The 24,899-nt window shown below is 39.5% G+C and overlaps 1 protein-coding gene across 3 annotated transcripts in view; it reads left to right on the top strand.

Moving 5' to 3' along the window:
- The window catches only part of Plcb1 (phospholipase C beta 1), a 675,841-nt gene extending 651,245 nt beyond the window's left edge, over positions 1-24,596 (top strand). For 2 of the 3 annotated variants that reach the window (XM_038329997.2, XM_038329999.1), the window contains one exon: positions 21,393-24,596. In XM_038329997.2, coding sequence (XP_038185925.1) covers positions 21,393-21,620 — 228 coding nt within the window. In that variant the 3' untranslated portion in view covers positions 21,621-24,596. The remainder of the gene's footprint in view (positions 1-21,392) is intronic. The other variant, XM_038329998.2, reaches the window with a different exon arrangement.
- The last annotated feature ends 303 nt before the right edge of the window (positions 24,597-24,899 follow it).

Raw genomic sequence — 24,899 nt, 5'->3', positions numbered from 1 at the left:
AGCAAAAAAGCCCACTCCCTTTTTCTTAATTCCTGGTTTCAAGGTAGTATGGTTTGACAGCAGGGATGTCCAAAAAGAAAAGGCAGCAGAAATATGGTTAATAGTTCCTCTTCTTTAATATGTTGTTGTGCTTCCTTTCTGAGACACAATCCAGTGACTCCAATTGTTGCCTAAGAGAGACAACTAGGCAAAGCACTTGTACCTGAATACTTACAAAGATGGCATCCTGCTCCATATTGATTTGTTCATCTTGCCCCCAGTTTCTACTGGGAAGGAAGAGCATTGTATTAGTTAGGGTTTCTTTTGCTATGAAGAGACACCATGACCATGGTAACTCTTACAAAGGAAAATATTCCATTGTGGTAATTCACCTAGAGTTCAGAGGTTTGGTTCATTACTGTCATGGCAGGAAGCAAGACAATATGCAGTCAGACATAGTGCTAGAGAAGGAGCTGAGAGTTCTTATATCTTGACTCATGGGCAACAGGAAGTAGTCTGAGACACTGGATGGTATCTTGAGCATATATGAAACCTCAAAGCCTACCACCACGGTGACATGCCACAGCTTCTAATATTGCCACTCTCTTTGGGGGCAATTTTCCTTCAAACAACCACAGGTATGTTTTAGTCAGTTCACCTAACACTAAGGTCAGTACTTAGGAGAGTGAAATTGCTTGTTGTTGAGTTCTAATTCAGAGAGAGAGAGAGAGAGAGAGAGAGAGAGAGAGAGAGAGAGAGAGAGAGAGAGAGAGAGAGAGAGAGAGCTGAAAACCTGCACAAATAACTGTGTTCACAAACAGGAAGCAGTAGCAAAAGTAGTCTCTCTGTTTAACCCTTCATGCCCATGTTAATAAAGCAGTAACAATTCTGTTCAAACTCATGTATCTGAATCTTTCATATGTATGTGAACTTCCTGATGGTTTAGTATGGGATATTTAAAAACCTATCTTCCCAACTGTGAGATGCTGTTTGGGTATTTCTTGTTGAAGACATTTCTTTTTTCCCAGTGTAGCCTCTATCAGAATCCCTTAGAGCAAGTTAATTATCTTCATGGGTGGTAGGTAATGCAACTGAGTAATTGCCTGCTAGAATGTGTAACACTGGGAAGACTGGGAACAAGAGAAGGAAGGACACGCAGAAGGACCCCTTTCTAATGCCTTTCCTACAACATAATCTATCTTTCTTTCATGGTACTCTTACTTCATAAAGTAGCTTTCACTAGTAAAGGGGAGAGATCACCAAATTGGTTCTTTTTCTGACTACATTTCAATCAAAGGGCTATATTTTAAATTGGGCCTTATGTTTTTATTAGTAGCATTTTTGACTTAAAATGTTGGTAATATTTGCTCATAAGAATGAAATAAAAACATACATATAGGAGGCAAAGAAGCATAATGCATGCATTTGTATAAATGGCTTGTGAAAAAGGAAGAGACGATGATAGCAGAGAATAATATGCTTAAACTTTTAAAAAACAAGGAACAAAGTCTAGTTCATTTGTTTGTGAGTTAGGTCCTTGTGTCTGAGACAAAATATTTGCTTAAAAGACAGCTAAGAAGAAGAATCCGATGAATGTTTAATTTGTTGGAGATGGAAAACCCTGAAAGATGTTTCTTTTAAATATACATTGTATCTCCAGCATTAGTGTTTGACTGTTGTTTAGTATAAAGTCTATTTTCGTGAATAGCCTAAGCTACTAAACATAGTGCAATAGCAGATTACCTGTTAAGTACTTTGTGTCTTGTTGTGGTGGGATACACTGACCTTGAACATACTCACATGTCACACATGAATTATTTATTTAAAAGTGGAACATTACCATTCCTGACAGTTTCTTTGCTGTTACTTGAAATGTTATGTAACAACAGCACTTGGACCAATTGAAATTTTCCTCTCCCTGTCTATTCCATGTATTGCTAGAGGGAAAGGAAAAGGTCTGTGCTGCCAGATGCTGCCCGTGTTCTGGCCACAGCCAGTCCTTTCTCTTTTGCATTCACTTCTTTTCTCCATGGAAATTAGTTCTCACCAGCTTAGAGCTCTGTTATGTTTTATGTGAGACCCTGAGCTTAGTGTCTCTGTGAAGGTTAGAGACAAGATATACTCAACCTCAAATTTATTTGAGTGCTCTTTGACTGTAACCTGTTTCAAACGCATATGGATCTGTGTATTATGAGTTTTGGTGGAGGGTTTTTTTTTTTTTTGGTCAAATTAGATGAATACATTGGACAATGTATGAAAAATCTCTTGAATACTTTTTAGGAAAGTCAGATAATAACATTAGGAGATAGCATACACCAGACCCAAAAGAAAGGAAATCTGCCAGTTTCCACTAACTGAACTTTTAGTTTGAATGTGGATGTGCTAGCCAATACATTCAAGCTAAAAGCTCAGTTAGTGACTTAATTTGGGTTCTCTGGAAATAGACCCTGATAGATTAGTGTTTCTGGCATGACTATACTGAAACCAGGAAAACAATCCGATGAGGAAGGAAGTTATTCAAAGGTATGGTTTGGACCAGCAAATCACAACTATGGACAACTTGTGTTCAGCCCCCTAATCATCCTGGGAGATTCTACAGAATATGTACCTTTGAGTAGTTCTTGAGAAGAGTTAACTGTTTCATAGCACTTTGAGACGATTGCAACTCTGCTAGAGATGCATGCAGCTGGAAGTAGATAGACTTTGCTGCAGTGGCTTTGGCCAAAGAGCAAAGATGCATTGACAAGTGGCTGATAATTCCACCAAAAATAAAAAATAAACAAATAATGATACCACTACAGCCATGTAAATTTTGGGAGTATTAGCCATAGTGTCTTTATATTGGACAATTACCAGGTGTGCAGGGGTAAGAAAACACATTAACATCTAGCATTACATTTTTGAAGACAGCATCACTAAATACAAGAGTGACTGCCATTGCTTCATCTAAATGAGGATCTCATGCAGGTTCTCTCCAAGCCCTAACCAGACTTCTTAAACTTTGGCATCATCAGCACAAACTAATAAGACTCAAATAAGTAGGATCCATCTTTAGGCTTTCCTAAGTTCACGGTCAACATGAGAATTTGCATTTCTAACAAGATTCCTGGCGGCATGGATAGTTCTGGAGACTGAGTCTGTGGGACCAACATGCTTTGCCTGACCTGTGCTGGACACTTCTGTGCTGAGTCATTATTGTGTTGCCAGAAGCACATTGTCCTTGTGCGTTTGTGAAACTGGAGAGGCCCTGACACATTTTCAAACCACTTCTTACTGGAAAAATCAAACAGGGGAGCTTTCCCATATCTCAAGAAGGTAGACAACTCAAAGTTGAAATTTTTAATGGCATCTGAGTCTGTCATATTTATCTTATCTTTAGCCACACAAGGGATTGAAACCAGGGCTTCGTGCACACTAGACAAGTTTTCTCCTACAAGTACATCCTCAGCCCTTTTTTACTGTATTATTTTGAGACAGTCTTGTGAACTTTTGATTCTCTGGCCTCAGCCTCTTGAGTAACTGACACGGCAGGCCTGTGCCACCAATAAAATGTCTCGCATTTATGCTCATTTTTCATTAGCATGTGTTGAAACAGTAATTCCTAAGGAGGAGTACATTTATGGGAGTTATATTATTACATCTTCAGAGTGGCATTTATGTATCACATAACAAATTATGCATAATAATTTTTTATGATTTTATGATTGACTAGGCTATTAGTCTCTACTTTGTCATGAGATATTTGCTAGGGTGTTTTATATTAGTGAGCCTAAAACGAGACAACATATTCAGGTTTTTAAAAACCTGTCTAGAATTCTTAAATTTTTGTTGTTTGTTTACTTGAGACAAGAGGTCTAACTGCATATCCCTTGCTGGTGTGGACTGGCCTCATCCTCTTGATGACCCTCCTGCCTCCCCTTTCTGAGTTCCTGGAGTTACAGGAATGCATTACTATGCTTCACCCAATTCTTCCACTTTTCCTCGTACAGTCACTTTAGAATGTAACCAGATGAAAATGGAAGTGACACATTGAGTTTTTATTGAACTTCAGTGGCTGTCATCTGGAAATATATTAAATAAAACCAGCATTTGATGATGTCTGACACCTCTAGTCTTCAGTAATTCCTGCCCTTTGATGTCAAGGACGGGTGACTGTTTCCTCCTTGCCTGTTGGGTGGAATCTTAACATGGTACTTGCCAGCTTCTCACGTATCGTTTTGGATATGATATTTTTCCCATGAATCTGGAGACTTTGTAAAAAGAGTTTCTGTCTTGTTCTTGTCTCTATGACTATCTTATGTCACAGTGCCAGGTACAGAGAAATACGCCTTTCAAATCTGGCTATATGGGGTCATGAGGAAATGTATTAAGTAGCGAAGGCAGAAAAGACCTAGGTATAAGCAGAAACTGAGTCACAGGTCAGGGCCCACTGTCCACTTCCAAGCACATGTCATAGGTAATGTGAGTCTAGGTTGGCTCTCTCACTGGTGTGGCTACCTGGGAACAGGACAGGGTTAGTGGAACCCAGTTGACTTTCCTGTCACCAGTAAGGTGAATCACAGCTTTCTTGTGCTGTTTACCATACATCAATCCAGGGGTCATCAGAAAGGATTTTAATCCTCTGCATTGAACAATTTAGAGGCACGTCTACCCCCTTCCAAGATTTTAAGCCCTTCCAGGATGTGAACACCTAATAAGGGAGGTGCGAAAGGTCAGCTTTTGCTTGTTATCTCTACCTTCTTACCTAAGCAAAGAAAAAGGGAGAAGTGTTTTAAAATGATTTATGATAGAACTGAAGTCACCTGACCCTGTGGTTATGAAATTAGTTTCACTACAGTCATAAACCAGAGATACTGTATATTTTAACCCTGTTAGAAGACATTTCTGTAGTTTCCTTGTAAAAGAAAAAATGATAATGATTGATGAGAAGTAATAATGCCCCTGGGTTTCATAACAGCACCTCTTTCTTATAGCCATGGGATAGCTTTAAAGTATTCAAGATTTATAGTTGGCATTATTCTCTAGTTTTTACTTTAAATACAGAATAAGCAAAAAAGCTTATAGCAACTTTAAGAGTCCATCCTTATGGTACAAAAACTGGCTAATAAAGGAGAATCATGAATAGGGGAAATTCAATATCTTACAATATCTATAGTAATCAAACTTGCAATATCTATAGTAATATATTAGTGTATAGTATAATAGTGTATATTCATCATTTCATGAATGCCAATGTAAATTATACAACATAAATTATGTTTGTCGGAATTTATCTGTATAATACTAGCTGTTGTAACAAACAGAGTCAGAAATGACTTCAGAAAATAGAGCAATCATGCATGAGTGTTCCCAGCTTATCTCCACATTATAATTCAGAATATCAGGTTCCTTCCTTAACATGCGTCACACTGGAGCCACATTGTCAAAGGGATTGGAACACAGTGGTGCCCCTGTGTGCCGATTATTTTTGTTAAAGTTTTTTTTTTTTATAATATACTTTGATCATCTTAAATCACCCATTTCCATATCTGGCTTCCTACTCCCTCCGCTCCCCTTCCTCTGCCTGCAAGCCTTCCTTCTGCTTTCATGTATAGTCTTTCTTGTTTTCTTTTTACTTTACTTATTATAGTTATATGTATACATATATATATGTGTGTGTGTAGAAAAAATCCTGCTGAGTCCATTTAGTGTTGCTCATATGTATATAGTGTTGCTCATCGGTACTGGGTAACCTACCAGAGTCTCACCCCCAGAGAAAACTGACTCTCCCTCTCTCAGCAATAATTAATTGCCTATAACATTACTCTTCATTTAAAGGCGGGGCTTTGTGAGTTTTCCCTTCTCCGTGTTGGCATGTCAACTAACATGGCTATTGTTGGGGACATGTTTTGACATCTTCATAAAAGCAGCTTCCCTGTCTTCTATTGAAGACACAGCCTCTCAGCCCATGCCCTGTTCTTCTACCTCCTCTTTCACAGTGTTTCCCGAGCCCTAGGTGCAGGCCTTGTGTTGTAGATGTAGTAATCAGGCTTGGGAGCCCAGAGCCAGTTCTTCTCTACATGTTGACCGTTTGTGGCTTTCTGTGCTGGTCTCTATCTCTTTGATGTGGTGTAGCAGGATGCGGTGTATCTCTTTGAATCTGTGCTGTATAAGGATAAGCATTTAGGGTGTAGTTAGTTTAAGAACGTGATAGCCGGAGGTTCTCCTCTAGACTCCTTGACACCATCAGTCATGGGTAAATGGCTAAGTTTACATTACCAGGTATTAATTCTCTCCTGGTGAACAGGTTTTAATTCCATTAGAGAGTAATTGGTTATTCCCAAGATATAAGTACCCCTACTGTACCTTTAGGTGTATCTTGCCATACTGGCTATTATTGTGTTTTGTAGATATCACCCCAGGGTATAGATATTGGCTTTTTTTTCTGCCTTGGCAGCTTACATGGCACCTTCTTGTACTATGAGATCCAGACCATAGCAAGGAGGCTTTTTAGTCAGATCCAGCTCATATTCTGTAAGTCCTATATTCAATGTGTATGGGGTCTTCAGCAATAGGGATTTAACTTCAAAATCTGAGAAGTAACCAAGAAACAACGGCAATAGTCGTCTATACTAGTTGGTGAGGGAGTGTCTTAGGCTTCCCTGACCAAATCTCAAGAGGATGTTTCTCTTGTCTGGTACTGGAATTTCTAGTACAAAGACCCTGATGCTTGTGAAAGGAAGGTGTGGATTATCACCCCTAGTAACATAACATTATTAGCATATTCACACACACAAACACATTTGATATGTAACTTAGGTAAACATAAAATGTTTCCTTATGGCTTTTTCAAACATCCTCAGTGTTGTTTATTCCTTATTCCTCCACCTTGCACTGTATAGCCATCCCTTCTTTCTCTTAAGATGAACCCTCCCATTTTTTTCCACTCCACTTCATAGGCCCCCATAACCTGCTATTCCTCTCCTGAGCTCTTTCTGAAACCATCCCTTTTTACTTCCCTTATTTCCGCTGTTACTTCAAGTTATGCACTCATCTGAAGATCTAAGGGAGGAGCCACAAATAAGAGTGAACCTCGAGCATTTGTCTTTCTGGGTCTGAGTTGCTACAGTCAGTAAACTTCATTATAAATAATTTGCAAATGAATTTAAAAAAAAAAAACCATTAAGCAGTGAGATTAGCCAGACCCCAACTCTATACATCTCAATGAACCTTCTAGTTAGAACTGTCACCACGTTCCCCAGTCAGGCACTTCCAGTGAGGTGTAGCAGATACCAAAGGAGAGTGGTGAGGATTTTGATGGAGGCCAGTCCCTGCATGGAGAGGCCCTGGCTAAGTGAGGTAGCCATCTTTCAGCTTGAAAGGCAGCACATAGAGCAGTATATTATCCAGATTCTCTAGACGTTGTGTATTGACCTGTCTCACATTTTGTGAATTTCTGATTTTAGAGGCTGGAAGATCAGATTTATCTTTTTTTTTTTTTTTTTTTTTTTTTTTTTTTTTTTTTTTTTTTTTTTTTTTTTTTTTTTTAGAAAAGTCAGATAAGACACACTCGGGCATGTAGATTAGCAATCTAATCAGGAAGAGTGGGTGACCACCATTTGCAGCCCAGGCATGGCTTCTGTGTTCACCACAATTACCACTCAGCCCGCCTCACTCATACGCCCCCGACCTGGCTCAGTTTCAGTCTACTGAAACCCTATGCTCATTTCAGTTTCACCTTGGGTGGAGAATTTAGGCTCCTGGCAATCAGAATCTTTTTGATGCCCATGAAGCCAGGGAAAGAGTATCCAGCTCCATTTCCAATCGAGCTGCAAATGGTCAACCCTAAACCACAGCAATTTAAGCAGGAGACAGAAGCATGTGTTTAGGAGTGAGTATATAATTAGGACACGCTCACTCCCTAAGCACCCAAATCCACTATCCTGATAAAACCCTAGGATGGCTTACCACTCTCGAAATACACACTTAGAAAAAAAAAAAAGAAAAAGAAAAACCTAAACTAATTTTAGGTGATCGAGAGAAAGGCACTCTCCAGGGACATGTCTGAGTTCATTCTAGGACATGTGACAGAGGCTGCTCGGTGTTTTCTAGAGGCAATGCACAGGCTGAGTCAAGACAGTGGTCTGTGCTAGGGCTGAGGCTGGGCTCTTCCCATGCTTCCTAGGTCTTAGAAGGAGCCAGCATGTGCAGACCATGAGACTTACTTGAGCTGAGATCCACACAAGGGCAGCTTCTTTCTTTGTGAAAAGCCTTCAGAGAACCCAAGACTTACATACAGATGGTGTTCCACTGAGATGCGCTTTCCTGAGCTAGCCACCTTCACCTCTGGAGCATGGACTCGCTTTAGATATTGATTCCTGCAGGAGATAAATCCAGAGAGTGCATGTAACCCGTGCTCTCAGGAAATATTTCTAACGAAATAGCTGCTGAATCTAGAATTGGCCTTTGAATAGTCCTTTAGTCCTTAAGACATCCTGCTAATCATCTTCGGGTTTATGTGGCTGAAGAGTGGGATTCCTCTGGTGTTTTATTTCTTACTGTCTCTCTAGAGGGCATCAATCACCATTGGCAGACATGTCCTTGCTCTTCACGCTAAGGTCAATAAGGTTTTTGAAACTAGTGACAACTGGCAAAGTCAGCTGAGTCTTTTATGTGACTTTGGTATATGTCAAAATTTGCAGGTTTAATGTCTTCCACAGGAAACACAACACCATGGTTCGCAGACAATGATGCCTCTATCTCTGTGGTTTCATCCCAAGTCTAATCCACGAGTTCATGTTATTTCTCAAACTCCAGCAATCCCTCAGTTCAGGCGCTCTAAAGTTAGTATCATTCTACATGAAAAGTTCTAAGAGCAACAAGCCCATGATGAATTGTAATTATTGCTGCCATTATGGTACTCTAACTTTTTCTTCGGGTCTGTGTTTCCTTGTTGTTTAGCAATTTTCCAGGTTGTTTACAAATTGAAATAACTTTTCTTTTTTCAACTATGACTTTTTTTGCCCTTATTCCACTTTTCCGTTTGCTTGCCGTTTTTTTTTTTTTTTTTTTTTTTTTTTTTTTTTGCCTCTGGCTTTTTACAGGAATAGTCAAATTAAATTAGACTCCTAATGGCAAACAGAGGAACAACCAGCTGAGTAAATAAACAGGCGCTACAAACTGAAGAATTACGCAGGGAGAGTGGAAAGCCAGCATCTTCCAAACAGATCAGAGAGAGAGAGAGACTCCCGGAGAAGGGTTAGAAATAGACTGGGCTGATGGCAATGCTTGGGAGTCCCTATAATTTTCCACAAAACCCTACTCTTGCTTCAAGGACAGCGTGCAGGAAGACTGTTCCATGGGGTCCTTCCTTGGGGTCACGTTTCAGTGAAAGACTCCCCATGTAGCCTAGGAAAGCAACTTTGAAATCGAAGAAAGCATATTGGAAGGGTTTGCTAGTCTTTCCTTGGCACACACCATTACCAGGGTCTTTGAACATTTTGTCTTTCCACAGAAAGGGCTTTGTCTGGAACAATGGGGGTGCAGCCTACATTAGGAGGCAAGAATTGAGGTTCAAATTGTGGTTCTTTTCGAAGTCACTTAGGTGGTAAGCTTCTGTTCCTTCGTTGGATGAATGATGGGAGCGCTTGAATAATGTGCTGAAAATGTATTCCCTCCTGATTGCAAAATGGTTCCCTTAACCTGCCTTCGACCAAAGTACGAGCCTTCAAAGACGTGGACTTGCACTTTGGCATTCTGAGAACAATCCCACTATCCCATGAGACAAGGTACCTCTGTAGTGTTTAGTAAAATCAAAATTGTTTGCCACATTCATAATCATGTTGATTCCTAGCTCTAATAGACGACAGCTGAGTCGAAAGACAGGACCCACTGAAAAAAAGAAAACTCCCTGGCCTCAGTTACAGGGTCCTGTAAGAGAATGGTGTCCTAGAGCCAGAACCAAACTCTGGAGGCCTGGAAGTGTCCCACAGCTGACCCAAGTGGTTTACTAAGGATGCCATCACTACCTTAACGTGTAGTATGAGTTGCTTCTAGATGTTGAATGGCTAGGATAAGATTATGTATATAATTTTATACATGTGTACATGCATGCACACGTGTACACACACACACTCACTCATGTATGGTAAATAACCTTTTCTACACCACGACTATAGAACTTTTGTGAAAAGTCATGGGAGTCATTAGGAAATGCTATAACACACCCCAGGGTATGGCAGAAAAGCTGTAAGAAAAGCTAACTGATTCTTTCTCGACGCTTCTGCTTAGGCCATAACTGATAACATACGACTGGTTAAGACAAATGACATAGCCTCTACACATGGAAAGACACACACACACACACACACACACACACACACACAAAATACATACTACACTTTTAATGAGAGGAACTTCCTTGTAGGCCAAGGTTATACATGCAGAGAGATGGGTGAAATATCATAGCCAGTCATCCAGTCAGGCTGCCACAGAAGAGAGCCGAGGAGATCTGGTGCTAGCCTTGCCACCAGTGAGCCATATATTCTTAGAAACCACTAACTACTTTCAGGCCACAGGTTTGCACTTAGTGAAAGGAAAGGGTTTGACTATATAATTGCAAAAGTCCCTTTCCAAGACTTTGAAATCTTGTAGGATTTGGCTGTATAATTGCTAACATTCCTCTCCAAGGTCTCTGCTGTAATCTCTAGGTGCCTGGGAGATAATTGCAAAAGAAAATTTGGAAGGCATCTCAAAGCTCAGAAGTCTAAAGTATGGGCTGTGTTAAGAAATCATCATGTCTGAGGAGGGTTGCATCCAGAAAGCGAGAATGAAGACAGGATGGGGGTGGAGCTACGTGGAAAGACACCAGAACTTCTTGGTGCTCTTCATCAGAAATGAAACTTGAAATTTATGCCCTGGCAGTGCTGAAGCTTGCATGGGCAGCCCATATATGATGGTTCTGTTGAACTTGTCCATATGACTGATCAAGATCTCTTCCTCAAGAGGGCACTAGATCTCATTACAGATGGTTGTGAGCCACCATGTAGTTGCTGGGAATTGAACTCAGGACCTTTTGAAGATCAGGCAGTGCTCTTAACCACTGAGTCATCTCTCTAGCCCCAAATTTCCTCAGTGATGTAAAGAGGAGCGTGCATGTAAGAACTATGTCAAATTACAAAGGTGTGTTAGGGACTGTACTGGAAAAATCCCATGGTGTCTAATTACTGTTTTCTCTCTTTTTATTGACTGAAGATCTGGATCAACTTATGGTTTTGCCTATCTTGTCCTTGGCTCCTCCCCTTTCCTCCCTTTTAGCATCCATCCTGCTGCCCCTCCCATCTATGCTCCAGTGAACACTCTGAAACCAACCTTAAGTATTCCAAACTCCATAGGTCTATAATGAGAGATGTACCAGAAAGAAGGTTTTCAGAGGTGTGTGTGTGCATGCATGAGTGTGTGTGTGTGTGTGTGTGTGTGTGTATTCCTGAAATAATGTGGAGGAAGGAGAGAATGTTCAACAGAAGAATACCATTGTCTAAGCTGGTGTTCTACAAAGTATGATCAGAGCAGCAACATCTGCATGTTCTGGCAGCTGCCAGAAACACTGAAACTCACCACCTGTCACAGATCTAATGCTGGGCTCCGAGCCTGAACCTTAACAAACCCTAGTTCCTTTGTTTGTACATTAACTTTAGAGATGCTCTAAAGCTCGCCAATGGTGCCTCTTTTTATATAGCAACATTTTTTTAAAAATGTGTCTCAACTACAGAGTATGTGGGGCTCACTTGTGATCTATAGCTGATGCTGTATGAAAGAAGTAGACCAAGGGTTGTACTTTTATAGATATCAGAGAAGATTTAAAGCCTAAGAATCAACTATTTATACACACAGCACACCTTTAGGTAGAGTACCAAAAAGGGAATTTAGGCTAAAGAACGGTCTGCATGGGGAATGTCCTTTATCATCTGTTCTACAGAAAAGGGAGCATACCGAGGGCTTCCGCTCCCAGACGTGATGATGATAAGGGTATTTATAGATCCAATGAGACCCAGCATTTAGCTCCAAACTCTCCCAAAGAATACTTCCAGTATCACTTTAAGGTCACAATGCAGGCTTCATTGCAAATCCAAACACTGTATCCTGGTCTGTGGTATCCCCTCAGCCAAACATCTTTTTTCCACACAAATCCTTCCTTATCTTAAAAAGATTCTTCATTCTTCCTCGCCAATGGCATCAAACCACTCAAAAAACATTACTTATTGATAAATGTACCAAATTCAACAATAAACCAGAATCCAGTTCATAAAGAGATCTGAGAAGAGTCATGACCATGATGCAATGGCCGGGTAAACCACTCAAGAAATATAACTAGAGGGGATGGGACCACCTAGCAGGCAAGGTTTGTGTACAAATCCTGTTCTTTATCTTCTTTTAGAAATAAGATTTAGCCGTATCCATTACTAAGCAATTACAATATGCAAAACATGGTCTCACTTAAACCTTTGAACAGTAGCCAGAGGCTATCAGTACAGTAGATCTCACTTTTATATTTGAGATAACTGAAGGACCAGTGAGATGGCTAAGCGGGTAAAAACATTCGTTGAACAGGCTTGATGACCTCGGTTCAATCCCCAGAACCCTCCCCCCCCCCACACACACTCTAACATAATAAGATGAAATTTATGGATAAGACAATTGAAACTCCAGTAGATAAAATGAGCTTCCCAAGGTCAATTTTGTTTAATGTACACATTTGATGTCAGTTTGGAGGAAGAATCTTATCTGGCTGGTGAGTTATCTTCTTTGTGTGATTCTTTGGCTACAATGTAATGGATGGTTTCCTCATAGGCCCTCTACAATAAACCCTATTGCTAATCGATGTTTGCTTATAAGATGAAAGTTCATCATCTTTACTGTTTGCACAGAATGGAGTTATTTGGGAAATTTTGGCAAAAATGTATCCTGTGCTCATGCCCCTGATAAGCTTAAATGTATTTTGTGAATTCACTGCATTCTTCCACATTGGCACGAGATGCCCAGTTTTGTTTCTCTTCCTTTCTTTTTAAGCCCAAAAGTCTTTTCTTCTTCTAATTTATTTATGTCATGTCTCAAGTATTTCCTACTTTGACCTAGAATGTACCGAACATCACATTGCTCCCTCTTTAGATTTCTGTTGCCAATGGCAACTTTGAATTACAAGGTCCAACATTAGCCGAATTGTCCTAGGGATATTGATGACCCTGAACCTCATCTCGTAGTCACTGGCAGCTGCTTGTCTAGGTGGCTTCCTCCTGGGTTGTGAGGGAATCCAGAGGGTCTGAATCTGATGTTTTTCTGTTGAAACTTGACAGGTTACAACAGTTGCTGAACAGTTAGTTTCTGATTGAATTTACTGGCACTGGGTTCACATCAGTAATTTGAATTTGAAAGCTGTACTCATTTTTGATTGTTCATTCTGAGTTCCAATTTCCTTGGCAAATATTCTTCCCCCATAGGCTCCCAAATCATTTTAGCTTCTTTGTCCATGCCCCTTTTATTGATTCTTGTCTCAAAAGTAGAGACCTCTGATCTTCCACAGGGCTTGTTACCCATCCTACTAGAATACAGAAGCCTGATCCTGAAGGATGGAGACTCTGCTCTGCTACCCAAGGAACATCTTACTGTGGAGGACTTTTTTTTTTTTTTTTGGTGTTTCTAGATAGGTTTTCTCTGTACCTTTGGGGACTGTCTTGGAACTCGCTCTACAGACCAGGCTGGCCTTGAACTCACAGAGATCTGCCTGCCTTTTCCTTCCGAGTGCTGGGATTAAAGACACATCCCTCCTGGCCATTGTTGTATTTTATTTAGTGTTTCTCAGTGGTTACATACACAAGGAAGTTCTCATAGACTCAGCCATATTGAGTCCAAGTCTCATAGAAACTTATTCAAGGAAAACTTAAAGGCAAACAAATGAAAATCTAGAGTGGTTAGGATACATGATAAAATCTGCTGTTCTGACTTGGTCCTCTTGAATGATCCTCAGGTAGCCTGTACTTTTCTAAAAATTCATGAGCTTCTTCTAAAAATAAGACACAGCCTTTCAAGGCTGCTCAGGCTAGGTATGAAACTACGCGTTCTATTAATATATTTTGGGAAGGTTCTTCATGTTGTTTTAAGTATCCGTTCATCCAGCTGGTGAAGTTGAAGCTAGAGCATTCTCGTCCCTGCAGCAATCTCTGAGTGTTTCACATGTCCAGAATTCTGCCTCTTTTTCCTGTGTATCTTTTCAAACAGATAGTAGATTTGGTTTTCATTTTAGAAAAAGGCTTGATGCCAAAAATAAAATAATCATATTACCCTGTAAGTAGAAAATAGAAAAAAATATTCATAATCCCCACATAGTTTATGTTCTCGTGTTTCCTTCCAAAGTAGTTCTGTATTTTTTAATTTCTCTCATATTCACAAAAGATGTATACAAATCTAGGTGGACTTTGCAGTTGTCAAATAGCAGTGTGATGGTCATGCTAAATTATACAGCATTCACATTTCTCTGTTTTCAGATCTACTTATCAATTTACACTTCATGGCTATATCATATTTTGTTAAGTAGAACCCTTTCCCAGAAACACTTGTGTTTTGTTGATTTTTAGTTTCTTTACAAATTTGTTTTACTATTTTTCCTTATCTTTAGCAATAAATTTCGAAGTATTTTGTACAAGATAATTAAAGTAATATATATTCATATCTCCCAAAGGCAAAAAGATATAATTTAAGATGATTAAAAGATTATCAAGAATTGCATTTTAAATATCCATGGTAGCTACTACTGGTAGAAAAAAATAAAATAGCTTAAAAGGTCTAATGAGAACAAACCACCTGTGTCTGTCAAAGGCAACACAAGCACAGGAGGAATATAATTATTTTAGGCAGATTTTAACGGGTAACTATTCTTAGTTGACTATATTCTGGGAATAAAAAGAATCTCAAAAAATTTGAATGTTACTTTGTTATTTTTTGTTATTTTAATAAATCATAATATTGAAACTTTCTGCATAGCTGACATAAAGCATGGAGGTAAACACAATAATACTATCAGAAGGCAAAATTTTTACTATAAGTAAAAAAAATGAATACGTTAGAAAGAAGCTATAATTTTATTTTTAAAACTGAAGCCAGACATGGTGGTGTACACTTGCAATATCGGCACTTTGGAAGCTGAAACTGCAGAAAGGACATGGGTTCAAACCCAGGCAGGTAGATACAGGGAGCTCCAAGCTTGCCTGGACTGCATAGCATGGCTCTATCTCAAAAACAAAAGCAAACAAGGACATTTGAAATACCAGTATGCACCAATGACTTTTCACAATGCATTTCTTTACCAACTGGTAAAGGGTGCCTGTACTTGTAGGATCCTTCGGAGGGAGAACTACAGTTTCCTTTGAAAGCTGCTGCTTCCAGTGTTGGTACAGGGAACATACAAAAGTGTCTGGGAATCTAACACACACACACACACACACACACACACACACATCAATTAAATATACAAAAATCAAAAGGGACATTCTAACAAATCTCAGGGCCATCCTGAAAGCCACCCTCCTCCAACTGTCACACACCAGACATCTTACATCTTAGCTTTGATATAAACCAAAAGGGAGCATAAAATTTTTAGAACTAATTTAAATGCAAGGAAAAAAGAGAGAAAGAAAGAGGTGGGATTCCCCTTTGTGTGCTGTGAATATCATTGGTTAATAAAGAAACTGCTTTTGGCCTATAGCAGAGCTATAGGAAAATAGAGGTAAGTAAAGAAAACTAAATTGAATGCTGGGAGGAAGAAGGCAGAGTCAGAGAGAGAAGCCATGTAGCCCGGTGGAGACAGACATGCTGAAATTTTGCCGGTGAGCCACTGCCATGTGGCAATACACAGATAAATAGAAATGGGTTAAATTAATATGTAAGAGTCAGCCAATAAGAAGCTAGAGCTAATGGGCCAAGCAGTGATTTAATTAACATGATTTCTATGTGATTATTTTGGTTTCTGGGCAGTTGGGAAACAAACAAGCGGCCTCCTCCATCAAGAGAGAAGAGAAACAGAGATGGGGATAATAAGAAAATGAATAAAAATTATTTAACTTTAAAAAATGATTATACTCCCAACCTCTCATTCAGAAAAATGTGTAATTAAAGGAAAAAAAACAAAAACAAAAACAAAACCTTTAACCATTGTCTTGCCTTCACACTGGTGATTGTTTTGCTTTTTGAGACAGGATCTTGATGTTTGTTACAGAGGAATTCCAACTAAAGATGACATAGTTAGAAATCACCATCTAAGGAATAGCAAAGAAAAAAAATATATATATATATGGAGGATACCAAAATAGATCTAGAATTTGACCTCACAGCCAAACTGCCAACTGAAAAGACAAAAACAGGTCTTGGGAAAATCAAGGCGCAGCAATTACCAAGTTATGTAGATATTAAGTAACAACATTGATAATAGAGCCAGCTGACCTCAGTACCCACAAACAGGCAGTAATAGGAGATAGAAATAAATACCTGTAGAATATTCTTGCCAAATCAAATATTTATAGATTCCATTTAATGGAATCTCATTAACTCCTTGTTTTGAAGAACCAACTTAAGTGGCGACGCAAGCAACTAACCCCACAAACTCAGAATTTGGGTGTTTGGTAAGAAAATTAAGACGAGACTTCTAAAACGTGAGACAGTGATAAATTCCTGAAATGGGGGAAAGGAGAAGCAGACAGATGTGACACATGAATTCCAGAGTCTGGTCTAAAAGGAAGCTAGAGAGGTTTGGAAAGAGGTTAACATTTGAAAAATTTGAATAACAGTAATTATTATTTTCCTGAAAGTGGTTAAGATACTGTCGTTAGGTAAGAAAGTGTCCTATTGTCAGGTGATGCGTGATACAGTGGTCATGATGTCTAAAACAGTTTCAAATGATTCCACAGATATTATAGATAAAGATAGTAGAAAATGCATATTTATTAAGAAAGATAAAGTTAATATTATCACCAAAGGTTGACATTGGAGTGTATTTTTGTTGTCACCGTTGTTCATTTATTTTTCCTCTATAAGCAATCAACATCATAATGCTTTAAACCCCTACTCTGGGTCCTGGGAGCCCCATTCCCCAAAATAGACTTACCCAATCCAAGGCGATGTGTGTTGTTCTTTTCTTTCTTTACTTTGATTCTTTTTGTCAGCTTCTTTTTGCCTTAAAATACTTTTTGGAATACTTTTTAAAATACAAATAGGTATTTGTAACACAAAGTAAACATAAATAAATGCTGTCTCCTGGGGAAACAGGGACAACCTTGGACAATGAGGCCTTATTGGTACTTTATCCAGACTGATCTTGAACTCATGCCGATGAGCCTCTGGCTCACGTCTGGGAGCTGCTGAGACTCCGGCATCAGCTTCTGCCTCCATACACAGTTCCTGCTGTCTGCCTGGCATGTTAACATGCTGGATTCAGACCACTTGGAGCCTAATAAGTCAACAGCTTCTCACGCAGCATACAGGAAAAGCCATTTTCTTAGGATCTGCCCAGCGTCACTTAGAGGTCATTTGTAGCACAGCAAACATAGGAAGCAGGAGAAAGGGCTTGCTCTCCACTTGATGTGGAATGAAGATGAAGATGATGGTAGAGCCATCACCCAGGCTTGCCTCCCATCTCTGTCATATTTGAGGAAAGCCCTGATCCCAGGCATTTAGTCCTCAGGTTAATGCAAGATCTGAAGGGAAACTGTCCTGGTGAGGGCTTCAGAGTTCACTCAGTTTTCAGATGTGGCGCACGAGTAGCTGTCTTCAAAACCCATCATTGCGCTTGGACCCTACCTGTGAAGACCAGGCACCTCTGCCAGGAGGCCAGCCTGTGAAGGGGGATCCTGAGGGTAGCACACTCAACCCAGGGTGGACAGATCTGTTTTCCTTCCTACGGATAACACCAGATTACTACATTACAGAATTGAAAAATGTCATTGCACTGACAAATATTATATTATTTGATTACTGACAATAAAAAATTCAGAAACACTTGCAGGAAATTTTCAATTTCTGTTTTCTCCTGAAAAACCAGAATCTGAGAAGCCTCCACTACAACCAAGTTGCTGGCACAACCTTTAGTTGACCCCAGTCTCTAGCTCCAATCCCACCCCTACTACTCCCTCTTACATAGGCTGCTTCCCCTGACTGCCCCGATTTTCTTGGCCCCTGTAATCAATGGTCCTTGAGTTGCACTAGCTCCCATTGGATGGGGCCTTCTGGGAATGCCTCCAGAAATTCGCCTGTATACTTTTTATGCTTTTTTTTCCAATGAACAAACCATTAGTTTATAGGAAAAGAAAAGGGAAAGTATCTTATTTGACATCTAATAGTAAATACTATTTTGAAGTTAGCTTCTTAATAATTGAATGACTTTCCTAAAGAATAGCTTATATGGCATTTCATCAAAATTGTGAGGCAGTAACCTAGTCTACAATGCAAAAAAAATCTGCTTCTACCTTGGGATGAGAGGAAAAGTCCAGTGGTTATGACTTAGCCACAGTTGGGTCAACAATTACAAATGATCACCATCCTTATTAAAATTAAATTATCAAAATTAAGTCTTGACAGGAATCAAATTGCCAACATCTTTTAAAAAAGTGTTGAGCCAGGCGGTGGTGGTGCACGCCTTTAATCCCAGCACTCGGGAGGCAGAGGCAGGCGGATCTCTGAGTTCAAGGCCAGCCTGGTCTACAAGAGCTAGTTCCAGGACAGGCTCTAGAAACTACAGGGAAACCCTGTCTCGAAAAAAAAAAAAAAAAGTGTTGACTGATTGTTTGACATTTTCCCATATTTTTTCTTTTAAATGATGCTGATGATGATTGATTATGATGATGTGTGATTTCTGAAATATCATGTTGTCTTATACCAACATCTTCAGAGAGACTGTCTGCTAGGTCAGGTCCGACACACCTATAATTAAAGACCTACCCATCAACCCTAAATAAAAACTACCATTTTCCATGTCCACAGAACAGGATCCTCTGCTGTTCTTCCTTTCCTTAGTTTGCTTGGAAATGAAAGAAATCACATGTGTGTTGAGCTGAAGGTTGTGAACTGATGGAGATGACTGGTACATTGGTCCAGTCTTCAGGGTGGGGCACCATTCCTGCCAACAACGGATCTGCTACCCAAACCCTCCTGGGCTGTTGGAAGGGTGGGAATGAAAAGACAGTTGTCTTCTTGTCTCTAATCCTGCAGTGGTTTCTTTGAGCCAGACAAAGAGTGTGGAGGTGTGTTTATGGTGTCCTTGCTTCATCATAATCCTGTACATTTGGGGGCTGTGAGCATTCCTCTTCACTGGTCCAGTAGCGTTCTCTCTCTCTGTCTCTCTCCCCCCATACAGACATATATACACATATATGTATATATACATGCATAATTATCTTGTATTTTTTTTGAGTGAGGAGAAAGTTGATTTTGAATACTCAGTCTAAACCATCTTTTCTCAGATTCTATTTCACGTATGTGTTGGAATAGGTCATCCACGAAGATCCAGAATCCATTATCTGCCATCCTTCCAGATCATTGCTTTCTAGAAATCATAACGATTTTCATTTGGAAAGGCAATGCAGTGTGTATACCATGAATGCTGCACTCCGGAAAGACCTGTTCCGTACATTAATCACACAAGTTAACATTTCTTCAATAAACTACTTAGAGCCTAGCACAAGAAGGAGACTGCAAAAAGACCACAAATAGCCCTGGAGCTGTCAATCCTGATGACTGTCACAAATTTCCCAAAATTTTCTGTATTTCAGCACTTGGGGGAGTTTAGAGTTGCAGAGATGGTTACACACAGAGACATAGATTAAATGGCTAAGGCGTGGCAAAATATCTTGGGCCTAAAAGCAATAATGAAAGAGCTGAGACAGTGGATGCTGTAAAGTGGCTGGCCATGTCCATAAAAGAGATTCAAACCCACAAGGACAGCTGTCCTGAGGACTGACTTCACCGTGGAAGGTCTAAGAGTCAAGGCCAAGCTCACGAGGCTTCACTGGTTGCTGCCGATGGAGGATGCACAGCCAGAGTGTGGCAAACGTAGAACGGGGGCTTGGGAGAGATAATAATCAGTGTAACCAATGTGAGACAGCTGTATCGGCATCATACAGAACAGCAAAGCGTGCAGAAACTAGGCCCACCCACCCCTCCAAAACAAGAACCAAGGTCAGGCCCCCCACACAATCTGTGCACATTAAAAGGCTGACAAGCACCAGAATCGGTTTCAGAGTTTTAAGGTCCTTCTGGATTTCATTTGAATATTTTTTGCTCTTTAAACTAACCATGTAGCTCACACTAGTCTCGTACCTGTGGTGATCCTCCTGCCTCATCCTCCCAGGTGCCATTAAAAAGGGTTACCTCAAGGCTAATAAGGGCTGGAAAGGAGCATTGCCTTCAGGAGATTGCACGATGTTTTAAATCTGAAGTTTTTTTTTGGACACGGACAGCAGAGACTTCCTAGCAAGCAGCCCTCCCTGCTATAAGCACCCTTACTTCACTTCTGTATAAGTAACAAGCTTTTACAACCACAAAGGCAGCTCCATGAGTCTGTGTGTGCAGAAAGACTTCCTTGACATTAAAAAGGTCTTCCAGTTTGCCAAGGCATAAAACAGATAAGACAGAGGACATTTAAAAGGTAACTGTAACTGTGTAAAAGACAAATAAAAATTGCAGTGAAAGAGGACATAAGGAAGCGATAAAAAGGACATCATAGCAAACGTTAATGTTGTATATGGGTAGTGTTCTCTTGAAACATCCTCACCAGGCTTCTCTTTAAAGACTCTAATGGGCTTGAGTTATAGATCAGTAAGAGAGGGTTTGCTTAGCATATATGAGGTCCTGCAAAAAAAAAAAAAAAAAAAGGAAGGAAGGAAGGAAGGAAGGAAGGAAGAAAAGAAAGAAAGAAAGAGAAAAAGACTAAAAATACTCAGTCTTAGCTTCCCAGCCTTAATCTGAAGCCCCACCCTTGAAGTTCACTTGAGCTCTTTCCATCTTTCCACCGTGGTCACCTCAGCCCCTTAGCCCTGTTCACAAATGACCCGGACAATTCCTGCTGTTGACATTACTCAAACCCTAAGTGTAAGGACTGTAATCCTTATACACTGCTTCTGTAAACTTTCCCAAATGTATGTGTGTTCATAGTTGTGTTTGTCTTAGTCCAAGTCCTCGGGCTTATTACACCATACATGACCAGGACTTAACTTTCACCTGGGAACGAATGGCATGTCCAACTAAACTGTTTTCACCTTCACTTCAGAAGACCAGTGAATAGCATCATAAGTCTTTGTATTCTCTTTTTCTGTCAACACGTGAAGGAGTTTCTGTATGCATGAGGTAAAACACATAAACGGCCTTAAACCTTGTTTTCTCTTGATGTCTCTCAGCTGCAGATGGAGCTGGAACAAGAATACCAAGACAAGTTCAAAAGACTGCCCCTGGAGATTCTGGAGTTTGTACAGGAGGCCATGAAAGGGAAGATCAGTGAAGACAGCAATCACGGTTCCGCCCCTCCCTCCCTGGCCTCAGACCCTGGAAAGGTGAACCACAGGTCTCCCTCCAGTGAGGAAGTGGAAGTTGAGAACCCAGGAAAAGAGTTTGATACTCCTCTGTGATGTTCCTGCCAGGCCTTCCAGATATGCACGACTGCTTGAACTCCATAAGACTCTAATGACAAAGATCACTGCCCAGGGCCATCTTCCTGAGAAGCATCCCTTAGCCTGAAATCCACACCAAAGCGAGAGTTCCAGAAGGATCTGTGTGGAGGTCCCATACCCCCGTTCCATGTGTCATGTGGAAACTATTGCAGTCTAGAGAGAAGGGTGCATGTATGCAGGATTTTTCTTTTCTTTCCAATAGTAAAATTAAAACCAGGCAGCTCCCAGGCTCCATGAAACATATAATGAAGGACAATGTCTTCTTTGAAGAAAACTTGAGGTCATGTCTTCATTTCAAGTCCCAGTGTAAAGTATTTCAATGTAATAGACATAGTTTGAGAAGTGCATAGCACCATTTAACACTATGGAACATCCAACTTTGACCGTTGTTTCCCTAACGGCCCCGCAATTCCTTGTTTTTCATGTTTTCAAGTTAACATGTATATTAAATTGTTTTATCTTTTGCTTTGCAAGCACTGGTGGCTTGCAGTTTGCTAATTTATTTATCACAGAAGCATCTGTATTTGCTATTGACATGGCTTTATTAGATACCATAGTGACTCTTATATAGTTTCTTTTATAAAAAAAATCATTTGACTATACCATTGTCCAGTGAAGCCATTTCACTATTAGCAATATGGATTGTATATTTGGCTGTACACCTTTGGGTATCTATTGGTTGTTGTCCCAAAATGATGTAAAAGCTACAACGGGTCTGTTTCATTGAGGAAGAGTTGAACTGCCGTGTATTAATCAGAATTTCAGCTAGACTGAACAGGTTCCAGTGGGTTGTTTTGTTGTCAGATATTTTTTGTGGTTTGTTTATTTTTACTGTAGAAAGGAAGATAGAATATTTATCTAAATGCACATGTATAATGATACACATTATCTCCATGTATATATTACATGTATGCACCCAGCCATATAAATGCACACACACACACACACACACACACACACACATACGCATGAGTGTACATGTGTGTTTATTAATTGGCAGTGACCCAAATCTCTTCCATAAGATTTAAAAGCAAGTTCAGGGATACATGGACAGAAGAAATGGGTCAAATATATATGTTACATGGATATTAAATTATATGGAAATGCTAAGAGTCAGTTTATGGAGTTATTGATGCAAGTTGAGGTAGACTTAGAATTTAGAATGTAAATTTGCTAAAAAAATTTTTTGTAGGATCAAAATTGGATTTTAACTATCAGATTTTGAGGTTGTTTTAATGGTCATAATATGCAAAAATACTTAGGAAATAAGAGTACAAATGTATTACTCCTATCTTCAATAAATTTAAACTGATTAATTTCCATTTTATTCTAATAGTAATAAAGCTTTGGTTATATTTTAGTTTGTATACTTACTGCACTTAGTCATGTCTTTTTGAGTTTTTATTTTATTTTAAGGGGAATTAAAGGAACAAATTATATCATGTTAAAGTTAATAAAAACATTATTAAGAGGTCTTAAGAAATAATAATTATGTAGAAAAATATGGTTTAGAGAGTGAGACAAAGAACATTAAAACCCAATAATGATATGTTCATGGCTTCATTTTATTTTAAAGAGAATCTCTCTGGTTATAATTTTACAGTGCAAAAAAAAACCAGTTGTGTCCTGAAATTTGTGTTTCAAGAATTTAATATTTTTATGGAAATGATTTTATTTAACTTTAAGCAATAACTAGGATCATAATTAAGTTTTAATCAAAATGAAGGCTTGCTTCGAACACCGTGACAGTGTTTGATAAAAAAAAAAAGCATCTAGTGAGACACAAGGGGAAAATCACATCTCCTTTAGAGATGATTATATTTTATCTGAAGAATGAAGAGTGCTAATTAGACACTTGCTAAAACTCACCTTCCACCGAAGAGACAGCTTTTGTAAACTGTACTCCTTTTGCACTTTGAAGGAAAGGCATTACTCAGAAAGAAGTGGGAATGGTCCAGATGGAAAGCTGCATTTTACAAACACAATTATAGACTGTCAAAATTGGAGAAGAATGCATCAATAACAGCATCCATAACCAAACAGTGGTGGTTATTGCAGAACATTGGATTTCATCATTGTCCATATAGTGACTAAGGTTGGATAACCTTGACTTTCAAACCCTGTTTTGGTAGTCGGACTTCATTATCTTGGTGATTCTGGTCATTTTACAATGTTTTGTATTTGGTCATTTACTGTCATCACATTTTTATATCTGTACAGTGACACTTTTTGCAGTTGTGGGATAGTGTGTAACACTGTGCATCTTGCATCACTGAAACTACTACCGTGATACTATCCATTAATAATATTAATATTACTTGAACATAGACAAAGGTAAAGAAAAGGGGTCTCTATGATGTGCAGTTTTGTGCCTTTATGTATTTACCTTGTTCTTTGTCTAATGTGTGAAATTCTGTATTGTGGTTTTTCCTATAATAGAGAGTAGAGTCATGCATTAAATTAGACAGTGTCTGTCCCTGACACCTTTAAACTACTGAGAATAACGTGGTTGGGTCGTATAAATCAGTGTTCAAAGTTCTAATGACATGCCATTGGTTTTTAACATTTCAGTGCCACCGTACATTAATTAATACTCTTGTAATAGATAAGCAGTCATTAATTAAGTTCTGAAAGAAAGGGTCATTGCTTGCTCTCCTTTGACTCTAATGCTGCCCTTGTACACTGTGTTAATACTGTTGTGATGGACTGAACGTTGTGACCTTTGCCTTTTAAGAAGAAAACAAGAGGGGGGCAAAGTATTCGATGCTCTTAAAATGTACATATTTTGGGTTCTTCTATCTCAAATTATTTAAAATGCGTAATTCACTTTTTGTAATCATTCTATGCAATTTTGTGGCATGGTGTTCCTTCCACTTGTAATTTTATGTGCTTTCATCCCAACTCCAAAGGAAACAATAAAAATTTCTTAACACAGTCCAGCTGGACCTTCTTAGAGTCAAAGCCCACTTTATAGGGAGGACAGTGAGAACAGACATAACACCTGCCATTAGAGCATAGTGCCCACCCTGCACGGCACACCAGTGCCCAGGTAGCCTAGATCCGTGATGCTGTGCAGAGGACACAGCTGTCACTGTAGTTGTCCCACCACCACCTTCCAGGAGTGGCACTGTCCTTGCCGCTCCCCCCCATGATGGAGTTCCTTCAGCCTTCCTCTGACTATCCCTTTCTTTCTTCCTTTCTTCTTAACCTACGAAAGGCAAGGCAAATGTTTCTGAC

Source organism: Arvicola amphibius, chromosome 5 (genome assembly GCF_903992535.2).
Source record: "Arvicola amphibius chromosome 5, mArvAmp1.2, whole genome shotgun sequence".
Classification (NCBI taxonomy): Eukaryota; Metazoa; Chordata; class Mammalia; order Rodentia; family Cricetidae; genus Arvicola; species Arvicola amphibius.
Note: the sequence above shows the minus strand (reverse complement) of the source record. Positions and strands in the feature narration are given on the sequence as shown.